At 38.3% G+C, this 12,100-nt stretch overlaps 1 protein-coding gene across 14 annotated transcripts in view; it reads left to right on the top strand.

The window, feature by feature from the left end:
• The window catches only part of LOC108707228 (calpastatin), a 109,677-nt gene that overhangs the window by 22,430 nt on the left and 75,147 nt on the right, over positions 1-12,100 (top strand). For all 14 annotated transcript variants that reach the window (XM_041580459.1, XM_018244347.2, XM_018244349.2 and 11 more), the window contains one exon: positions 244-285. In XM_041580459.1, coding sequence (XP_041436393.1) covers positions 244-285 — 42 coding nt within the window. The remainder of the gene's footprint in view (positions 1-243; positions 286-12,100) is intronic.

Here is a 12,100-nt window from a genome sequence, read left to right as displayed (position 1 = left end):
AAGTAATAATGCAGAGCAAGTAAATCCACAATGCAGTTTAGATTTTTCCTTGTATGAAAGATGCGACACAGTAAATGCATAGCATTATTAACATCTTGTTTTAAGTAAAGATCATTACTGAAATAGATTATATTTATTAGAAATAGTCCCAATTGTGCCATTTAAACCTACCAATAATATTTATTTCAGGAAGTTGCCCTCTTTATTATAGCAATCTCAGTTTGATGTATTTTTTTTTTCCAGCAATGCAAGCCTGCAGACAAGAAGCCATCAGAAGGATCAGAGGTAAGGCTCATTCTGTTACTCACAGTTAAATACCATGCAGGTACAGTGCGAAGAAACTATTATAAACAAAGAAAAAAATCCATGGAATCAGTCAAGATATAAGCAATATCCATGCTGTATAAAGGTCTCACCAAGGCCCACAGACATGGCAGATAACATGCAATGAAAACTGAAGAAACTGATACTAGACAAGATTTATTATGGGGTTATGTAAAACAAGAAACAAGTTGGCTGTGGTCCCACCTTTTTAAAAGCAAACATCTTATTGGTTGCTATAAGTTACAAAACCTGCTCAAACTTAGTATTCTTTATTACATATGGAGGTAACACTGTTTGCCTTGTAGATACTGTATTAATAGTGATGAGGTTTTTAATCAACTTTGTATTCTGAACCGTTAACTGCTATTTAGTTACCATGAGCATAGCAACTAGGGAGGGGGTTGAATGGTGAAATAAGGAAACGAGAAACTAAAAAGAAAGATAAATTTCTCATAGATTTTACAGTTCACTATAGGCAAAGGCAGAAAAGAAAGCCAAATAATTAAATAAAAACACACACAGAATAATGAATTTTATCTAATAATATCTGTATGTCATATCATAGCGTAAGGGGCAGATTTATCAAGGATCGAATTTTGAGGGTTAATAAACCCTCGAATTTGACCCTCAAGGTAAAATCCTTTGAATTCGAACGATTCAAACCATTTTAATCGATCGATCGATTTTTATTCAATCATAAAAACTTAGAAAAGTGCTGGGGAAGGTCCCCATAGGCTAACATTGAACCTCTGTAGGTTTAAACTGGCGAAGTATGTAGTCAAAGTATTTTTTAAAGAGACAGTACTTTGACTATCAAATGGTCGAATAGTCAAACGATTTTTACTTCGAATCGAAGTTCGTAGTAGCCTAATCGATGGTTGAAGTACCCAAAAATTACTTCGAAATTCAAATTTTTTTTCATTCGAATCCTTCACTCGAGCTTAGTAAATGTGCCCCTTAGTGTAATTCTCAGCTTAACTTGGCACATACACCTTGTGTATTGAATATGACATTATATCATCCCAAGTATTAAAGTAAATCATTATTGGACTGAGGTTTACAGACACATCAGGCCTGCCATCTTAGGGCCCCCCTCCCCAGTTGTAAACCTATCCATATGGTAAGCTCAGCATCATCTTCCCCTGTACTCGATCGTGCCCCATACTGCTTGTCTTCTTTTTTTGCCTGTAATTGATGGTGGGGTTAGGGGTGCAGCACCAATAGTTCTTGGCTAGGGGGCAGGGCCAGGGCTCATTGGATCTATGTCCCACAGCCTAGTCTGAGCCTGGCCATAATAACGCATAATTTGAGAAAGTCCAGATTGGAAGACTGGAAATGTTCATGTCAGTTTTTGTGAGAGCCTTAAGTTTTTGTGCATTGGCCAATATCTCAGGTATGTAGCAGAGAAGGCACAAATAAGGGCTCATTTAAGTCCTGCTACTATAGTTGCCGTTGTTCAAAAACAGTCCCAGTTATTGGCTGAATCTACGCCATTCATTAAAGGTACTTTATAGCCATGTGCTGGAAATTATTAGATCCCACTCCATTCAGAGCATTTGTGTTCCACCCATGTAGAAGTGCAAGCATAACTGCGCATTTTTTACCACATCAGACACATTTGCATCAGATGCCTCTCCCTATCATGGTTGCAGTTATGTGCGAATGATGGGTCAAAAAAACGTTGTACTTGCAGCCATAATATAATTAACTGGAAAAGGCTTTTAATCACCAGGCTTGCCAATACATCAGCTGCTCTTTATAGGAATAATAATTAATAAAATCTTATGACAATTTGTAGTACCATAGGAAAACGATAGCAAGCTATTTACTTTGTTATAGATCAGCAAATATCCATCATGTTGCAATTATTTGCCATCTGAATTAGTATTATTTTTATTTTGCAATACTGAACTGTGCATATATGCACCAAATGCTTATATGTATAATATTAGCAATACTTTCCCAATGACAAATGGCATATGGAAATATTATACTTTGTCAAGTAACTTTACAAGCCTAACATTTTTCTGCAAACAGATGGATGGAAAATAAATAGTATATGGGAAGTGTCATCCACTCCCATGGAAGGCAGACAAGCTCAGACACGCTTTGGTACCAGTTTGTTGTTAATAATAATATAGTGCTGGAAATGTAGTTATCGAGTCTGGGCCTTTGCTGGTAGGCCAGAAGGTGCCCTCTAAATCTGCAGATTTGGATTGGCTGGCTGAGTAGATGGGCTTGTGCATTTTGCCAATTGAAAGGAAAAATACAGCATGCAGCTATTCAAACATGCACATATAATGTGGATCCCCTGTTGAGTGATATAAAATAATGCACACAAAGGGAGGCAAGGGCTATCATAGCAATTCTTAGCCCCATACTAAATTGGATTATTTCTCCTTGGGGGCCACAGCCTGCCTGGGCTACCTGAGCAAAAGGCACTGTGAAGTAGAATTGGAACCCAGTATAAAAGAAACCATTATCCGACCATGCCTGGCCATACTCTTCGCACCACTTCACTCCCACCCTGATTGCAGTATTGCATGAGGCCAAAGAGATTTCATAGCCCTTAGACCTGGCGCATCAGCGAAGGATCACTCAGCATGAATGCTTATTTAGATGGAATTTGGGGAGAAATCCTATTTGCTCTCCTAGATACGCCTGAAGGCCCAGCTTACATTTATGGTGAACAATGAACAAATTTGCTGCCCTAGATGTTCATGGAACAGTGGCTGAATAGCTGATAAACAATTGTTTTCTTATGCAGGTATGGGATCCTTTATCCTGAAACCCATTATCCAGAAAGCTTCAAATTATGGGATGGATGTCTCCCATAGACTCCATTTTATACAAATAATCCAAATTTTTAAAAATGATTTCCTTTTTCCCTGTAAAAATAAAAACCTTGTACTTGTTTCAAACTCAGATATAATTAATTGGAAGCAAAACCAGCCTATTGTGTTTATTTAATGTTTACATGATTTTCTACTAGACTTAAGGTATGAAGATCCAAACTGCAGAAAGATCCATTATCCGGAAAACTCCAGGTCCTGAGCATTCTGGATAACAGGTCCCATACCCGTATTTGTAACCTTGTTATGAACTCAAGCAGTGCCCTGACCAAAGGTGTACCTCCAAGGGGTCCTCAATCAAAAAGTCTGACAACCACTGATTTGGACTGACTTTGTGTAACATCATAATTATATGAGGTAGCCATGCTTACTTATTTACAGATCCCTTTGTTTATGATCAATTATTTATAAATCTTCAAAGTATTCACAGTAGCCATCAAACAGTTGAAGACCCGAATATTATCTTATAGCATACATGGGAGGGCCTTGAGTACCTACATCATTCATTGTGGACAGTCTCCAGGGCTCTCCTGTGGACTGTATTAAAGGAGACTTTCTTGCTGCATGCTGCAGCTATCCCTAGCCACAAGAGTAACTAATCAATACTGATATCTATGATGTGCCTTAGAAGAAAACCCCTACTTGCAGTGATTTTGTTTGTTAAAGTTCAAAAGCCATTTTTGATTGCACTTTATCATTCAGATGCAAATTTGTGCCCTCACTGATAAATCACACACAATTTGGGATGCGCCAAAACCGCTTTTTCTGGATTTGAGTGATTACTGAATCTTCCATTAAGGATACACACAATTTGGGATGCGCCAAAACCGCTTTTTCTGGATTTGAGTGATTACTGAATCTTCCATTAAGGATATGTGGAATCCGGAAGAGAAACAAATACTTATTTACATAGGCAAATGAGCATAATAAATGCTGGGTTAGATTTGTAAGTTTACATAATTATGGCTGAATTTGAATCCTGCCAAAACAGGCTAGTATTCTGCTGAATCCTGAACTAAATTTGGGATTTGGTTGATATTCTCTGGAATATTAGCAACTATTGTATCAATTCTAACAGCTGCCTCTAATGAAACCCAAGGATTCTGCTCAGCAGGGACAAAGATAACAAATAAACAAAATGTAACAATTTAGAAGAGTTTACAGGGTCGGCAACCTGCCTCCCAGGGCTGCTTTAGAAGGTGAAAAATGACACTTTAGACTCCAATATTAGAAAAACAGTGACAAATAGAAAATAGAAAGTAATTGGAAAAAGTCGTTATTTCTGGTGATCTATCTGAAAACAACTAGTTGTTTGAAGGTGGATAACCCCTTTAATGTGTTAGTTCCATAATGCCTAATAACTGTCCCTCTGGTCCAAACTTATTGGGTAGAATCAATATGGTAAGGGTTGGGGCAGACAGGGAGATTTAGTCGCCTGGCGACTAATCACCTCTTCTGCGGGGCAACAATCTCCCTGAACTGCCTTCCTTCTGCCTTCCGCCTGCTTGAATGAAAAATTGCCTGTGCTAATGCACTCGCGGCTCTTCGATTTCGGAAAGGAAACTTCGGGAGACTTCAGAAATCTAAGCTCTGCGAGTGCATTAGCGCAGGTGATTCTTCATTCAAGCAGGCTGAAGGCAGATGGAAGGCAGTTCGGGGAGATTGTTGCCCCGCAGAAGAGGCGATCAGCCACCAGGCGACTAAATCTCCCCGAATCTGCCCGTCTGCCCCAACCCTAAAATGATACTACTGTCTAAGCTATTTGTATTTGTTTCACAATGCACCTTTTGTACTACCTGTGGCATTGTTCTCCAGGCTGGACTCCATGATAACACCTTTCAAATAAACAACCACAAACAAAGCTGCCAGTACTCACTGCTCCAAAAGACAGAGTTGGCATGGCCATGTCACACTTATTTCTTTTTTTAAATAGCCTCCCAACTAACACACGTAGCGAGACACTACCAATAAAACTGGCACTATAAGCACCTTACTTTTAATAAGCTATATATATATATATATTATATATATAATAAGCTATATTGTTTTTATTGCCTCATTTTTTTGTAATATTTGCAAGAGAGCCAGGTGCCAGTACATTGCAGGGAATGACAAATGCAGTTAAAATGCTACTGCTGCATACCTCCCAACTCTCCCGTTTTTCGCAGAACAGTCCCGATTTTTATAGCTCAATCCGCAGTCCCTGGTTTGTTACTGAAATGTCCCAACTTTCTCTTTGATCTCCTGCACTGAACAGCCAGAAAAAGATACAAATTTTCTAACTTAATTGGCTTTTGGCAGAGAGCCCAGAATAGATACTTAAATACTTTTGTAACAGTTTAAGATAAGGAGGTCTCTTGGGAGAACTTATACTCACATCTTAAAGGGCAATTCATCTTCATTAGCAAAACTGTTATAACATACTAACCACAGAAATGCGTCCAAACTTTAATAATGTGCCAAATTTTGTAAAATGAACATGGCAAAATGGGTGTTAAGCACAGCAAATGTTTTTGTCCCTCTTTCTGTTTCCAAAATGTTGGGAGGTATGCTGCTGTATCAAGCACTGACCCTGTAGACTTTGTGCTTGTAGGCTTTTCTTATGCACTGTAGACTTTTCTAGTTTTCGGGCAAAAAAAAAGCATCCTTTTCAGAAGTTCTTAGTCATACTTTATAAAGAAAACATTAGCCATAGTGTAAGATTGTGAGACCAAATGCATATGTACAGAGGAACTCAGTTGCAAATTACTGTAATGTAGTAGGCTGCTAGCTGATTCTGTAATTGTGATAAGGAATTTACAGGCTCAATTGATGCTATGTGTAATTCATTTAATATGCAGTTATACCTAAAGATGATTGGATGCTTTGTAGTAGTCCAAACAGATCAGGCACCAAATAATTGGGCTCAGTGATAGAAAAGACTGTCTTTACTTGTGTGACAAACTTTTTCTTGTGACACTGGTCAGGGTTTGGCTTCCACCTTTACTGCAAGAATAATACTGGTAGTTATATCGATTCCCAGTTAATAACCTTGGCATCAAGGATCATTTTAATTGGCTGGCCAGTAAAACACTTACCAGATGGCAACCCTGCTTAGGGTATTATGATTCAGAAACCCTTATCTGTTGTATTTCTGGTTATCACATTTTCACTAGAAGACTGCAGTGTAGAACTGCCAGCTACTTATCAACCACTAGGTTTGCTTGAACCAAACTTTCTTTTTGACCTTTTCTTGTTAGGATAGTGATAGCCAATAATTTGCCTGGAGCACCATATGAAACCCCTATGTCCCCCCACCAGTAAGACTGTGCAGACAGATTTGATTTTATGTTTTATGATACACTATAAATTGATTTTATTTCATGTTTTTCTGTATTAAAATACAGTACAAACCAACCAACCATTTAACATTTATTAACACAACATCAGTACTTAAAGGACAAGAAAAGCTAGAATCACTGGGAGTTGCCAATGTTTTCGGCACCAGCTGGGGGCCCCAATAGTTTACCTCATAAGCAAGGCTGTTGCTGGTCTTTGTTAAAAAAAAAAGCAAAGATCCAAATTACGGAAATATCCAGTGATTCTTGCTCTCCTTGTCCTCTCATTTTGATATATGTACTCGAATTCACAACAAAATGAACCAAAATCTCATTGACTGCTACAGACAATTGCACTGTTGCATTTTACCTCCAATATTAGTAAATCATTCTGGTGTTCATGTATTAACATTTCTATTGGTGCCTTGTATGCAAACTGTAATATCATTGATAGAAGCAATAGCTTGCCAGTAGCCAGATTAGGTTCCAGCATTGGGTGTGGTAGATTAGAATTAAATGCTAAGTGCCTTGCGTCTGCACAGTTATTATATACACATATGAAAGCACAAGGTATAATCAAGGTGCACATAGAGGCGATGAGTAATTTATTATCATACTTTTAATGAATTGACCTTAAATGTATTTAAGTCCAAAGAATCTAAACTGATGCATTGATGCCTTTGCAAAAAGATTCCTAAATATTTAGCAAAGGTCTGTTCCATTCATTGTTTTAAGCAGGGCTACCTACTCTTGAGTTTTGCTGTCCATATATTTGCAAGTCATTTTGTCACAATGGGGTTGTCAGGCAGCCAGCCATGAGAATCACAGGGAATGATTTGAAGTTGTTTTTACATCCAACTTGTCTTGCAGCTCCATCTGGGTAACCAGTAGGACACAAGGAGCAGTCTCTATGCACAAACACAAAAACGTGCACACTTGGGTGCTGCAGTAGTGTGTGGGTTTAAGGGGCTAATTTATTATTTTGTGAGCTTCATCTGAAACAATTTCAGAAAATGGGAATGAATTCTTAAAAGGAGACATTTTATGTGAAAAACAAAAATGTACCAATGCATTATACCCTTTTAAATATAAGAAGTAGTGTTTGTGATTGATTTATTGAAAATTTCTGCAAAAACCCTACTAGTCCAGCCCATCTGTTCCACTTCCAACGACCTCCTTTCCCAGGCTGTGCAGGGTATTCGGCAGTGCTGAGCACAAGGCACTGTAGGATAGGAGCTAATCAGCAGCTAGGCAGATAGGAAACTAAAACCTGTCTTTGTTAGTGTGATTGCAGGTCTGTGACAGGCTATCCCTCCTAATGTGTTTCTGGCAGGGACCATTAGTATATGCCCACCCCTCATTTGAAACACAGACAGATACATAGCAGATCTATATGGAGCGCCAATAAAGAGGGTATTTTTGAAGATAATATACATTTTTACCTATCCTATTGGTCGCCTTTAACTTGCTGTACTTTTTGCCTTAATTGTGGTCTTTGAAATTGCCAAATCTAAACATATATTTCCTGCCTAGCCAGTATTTGACTAGTCGGACTAGAAAATCAGACTAGTAATGACTGAAGCAAGTTTATCACGTTTGTTATTAAAGCATTTAATAAAATGGAACCACTATACAATACATCCGATGGGTGTTAGAGCTTGGTGCTGCTACTGTGGTCCAATACCCCATAGAGCAGATTGTTAATGACTGCTCAGAGCTGTAGAACATATCTAGGGTCATACTTGACTGTGTATGACTGATTGTGCCCTGGTGCATGATGCATCTGGGTTCACAAATAAGCCCTATTGTAACAAACTGACACATAGATCAGGTTTAAAACATAAAATCTCCTAAAGCATAAGAACCATTTTAGAGAGAAATGGACTGTGTATCCCTATTTGCACCTTTGAGAAGAAAATTATCTTAAAAAAAACCTTATTTTGCAGTTAGTGGAATGTTGAAAAACATCATTCCATGACAGTAGCAAGTTCCACTGGTTGCCTTTTCCTCTGCCTGAGCAGAACATGAATGTGACACACCCAGACTTGCTTAACAGCCAAACTTGCTAAAACTGGCACGATAAGCTGCACCTTCAATGCGACTGTCAAAACCACAGTCATATGCACAGAGACACTCAGAAAGGCCTGGGCCTTTTGGTACAAACAGTAAAAAAATGCATGCATTTCTTAATGCAAATCATCTCTAATACCAACTAATATTCTGATAAATTAACTATTATGCAGAAGTAGGGGGGAATGAAAGCCTGAAAATCTCAATAGTTCTGCGGTCAACCTTGTGTATAGTCGGAGGAGCTGTGCTGCTGAAAAATTTCCTGGTATGTGACATAAGCAAAATTGACATCTTGCCCATGCATACATCGCTCCAGCTGACAACCCTGAAATGCTATGCGCATGTGCACATCGGACTTTTTGATCGAAATTTTGAAAATTCCCGGAAGTCCCCATAAATCAGGGGAGTATTGGGTGACCGGGGGACAGACTGCAAAATCTGATAACTCCCGAAAAAAATAGGGTTGGTTGACAGCTCTTTTTGATCCTATAGCTACTGGAACAGAATATACGTTCCCTGCATTTTACTCTATTTTTCCACAGCCCCACTAGTTTAATGCATTTCCAGGATTTCATTTAATTATGCATTTCACACATTTTACTCCATCATTTTGTCACTGTTGCTTTAAGAATGATCATCTCACTATAAGCCCTGCCCTATTTTCAGTTCATGACTTTTGTCTTTGTATATGTCCATGTTGTGCCCTAATAGAATTCTCACCTCCCCCCCTCAATAGTAGTGACCCTTCCTCACTGCACCTCCAGCTTTTCTGTCACAGGTATTGAATTGAAAAAGTTCTTACATGGAAATAGAAAGCTTAAACACTATCAATATTATTATTTGACTGTGTACGACTGAAGGCTTCAAGCGGCAGCATACATAAACACAATATATACCAATTTTAACATTACCAAGCTAAAGAGAACTGAACATATATTAGACTATTCTTTTAAAGGGGTTGTTCACCTTTAAATTAACTTTTAGTATGCAAAGTCAATAACATACTAAAAGTATGTTGGCTTTCATTATTTCTTTTTATAGTTTTTGAAATATTTGCATTTCTCTCCAGCTTTCACATGGGGTCACTGACTCCATCTAAAAGCAAATGGTCTGTAAGGCTACAATCATGTTCTTACTGCTACTTTTTATTACTAATGGTTCTATTCAGGCCCTCTCCTATTCATATTCTAGTCTTTCATTCAAATCAATGCATGGTTGCTAAGGTAATTTGGACCCTACCAGCAAATTGCTGAAATTTCTGGGGAAACTGGGGAGCTGTTGAATTAAAAGTTAAATAACACAAAAAGATAGAAAAGAGATAGCAAGACCCATAGATTTTTCATAATTGAAATTTGTTTGTTCAGCACCCATTTAAATGACTGACAGAAGAACCCTGAAACTTTCAGGGAGTTATTTCTCAAAATCAGAGTTTTTCTGATATTCTATTTTAAAAAAATCAGACCAAACTCAAATCCACGATTTGACCTTATTTATTACTAAGAAAAGCATGATTTAATCAGATCAGGGAAAAACTCAATAAAATCGATCGAAAACCAAAATCATATGTTTTTTTTCAGGCTTTTTCCCAAAAAGTCAGATTGTTTCAGATTTTTGCCCAAAAAGCCTGAAACAGTCAGCTTTTCAGGCAATTCAATTTTTTTCCCGAATCATACCTTTTTTTCGGACTTTTTTTCCGAAAAGTCAGAATATTTTATATTTATGCCTGAAACAGTCAGCTTTTCTGACTATTCCAGTGCAGACCAAAGAAACTTCCAAATAGAATAGGGACCTCTCCCACTGACTTATAAACAACTTCTACAGGTCTGAAATGGTGGATTTTCAGATTCAGACTTTTCCCAGCCTCGGGGTATAACAAATCTCAAAAAATTCCAGTTTTTTTCCCACTAAAAATTCAGATTTTATAGTAAAAAAAAAAAGTTTTTGAGTTTTTAGCATTTTGGACTTTAATAACCCACTCAGTGTCTGCCTGAACCTGAAGACCTGAAAAGCTGATTAGTGCTGGGTGAAAGTGCTATTAAGGGTAGGGACACACTGGGCGATTTGGGGAGGTTTAGTCGCCTGGCGACTAATCGCCGCGACTTTCCACGACCAATCTTCCCCGAATGCCTCCCCTCACTCTGCGCCTGGATAAAATGAAAAATCGCCTGCGCTAATCACACGCGGCGATTTGTTTTCCGAAGTCGTCCGAAGTTTCCTCGTGAGGCAACTTCGGGCGATTTCGGAAAACGAATCGCCGTGTGTGATTAGCGCCGGCGACTTTTCATTTTATCCAGGCGCAGAGTGAGGGGAGGCATTCGGGGAGAAAAGTCGCTGCGATTAGTCGCCAGGCGACTAAATCTCCCCAAATCGCCCAGTGTGTCCCTACCCTAAAAGGCATATTGTGACAGCTAGAAAATAACCAGTGTATCAAGTTCTGAACAAGAAACGAACCCTATTGTGCTTGTCATTTCTAGTCTGCAGATGGCGCTATTTCATCTAATTTAAACCAATTCAAGCATAATGGTAGCAGCAATTCTCGAGATCTGTCCTTTGATGTGACACTACTTTAGGGCAGTCCCTTCTCTTGATGCTGAGAGACAGGAATACAGTGATCCTTATGTACTGCTCTATTCACAGGTAGAGATTTATTAGTTTGCATTATGTGGATTTAGAACAATAGAATATTTCTTACAGAATGAGCTAACATATATACACAATGAACAGTTAAAGGAACAGAATACTCATAGCTGAATTAAGTATGTATTGTATTAAGATTTTTCTATTGAGGAAAACATCTATTGAGGAAAACGTCTGGAAAGTTTGGGAAGATATGTCAAATGTTATTGCTTGGTGATGCTGAGCAAGCAGTTTTCCTTACAATATAGCCACTGCAGAGTACTCTTTATTAGAATGAAGCATGGTTGTTTCCTCTGATTTACACAGGGAGAATATCTGCAAATGAACAGGGTTCCTTATGCCAAAAAACTATTCCAGCTGTCTCTTTAGGCTGCTATAATAAAATGGCCTCCCAAGCAGTGGCAATATAGGCATTCAATAACCCATCTTTAAAAGTGTAACATTTTACACCACCGTCTCACAGGTGCCTCCTTGTTTTGTAATTCTAGGAATGTGACTGTAATTTGGTAAACATAAGAGTGGCAACTGTCAGCAGTCCCTTTATTATAAGTACTCTCTTAGCAGAGAAAGTGGGTAAAAAGTTACTTTGCTATTTTATTTTAGTACGTGCTTTCAGATGGCCACATAAAAGCCCTACAATGACTCAGACACAATGTTGGGTTGTGTTTGAGACCAAGAATAGCATATAAATACATGACCATACTGAACTGCCCTCTGCCAACTGATTAATTATTATTTAAGTATTTGTAACCCCCTTATTTTGCTTTGCAATCCATCTGCTCTCCTAATCTGTCTATCAGGTTCCTCTGCTCTCCAGTTTTCTTATGAGCCCTTTATTATTCTCTTCACCAGTCCTTTTGCTTTCCCATCATTCCTTCTGTTTCAGTGTTCTTTCCAGCA

This window comes from Xenopus laevis, chromosome 1S, assembly GCF_017654675.1.
Source record: "Xenopus laevis strain J_2021 chromosome 1S, Xenopus_laevis_v10.1, whole genome shotgun sequence".
Classification (NCBI taxonomy): domain Eukaryota; kingdom Metazoa; phylum Chordata; class Amphibia; order Anura; family Pipidae; genus Xenopus; species Xenopus laevis.
Note: the sequence above shows the minus strand (reverse complement) of the source record. Positions and strands in the feature narration are given on the sequence as shown.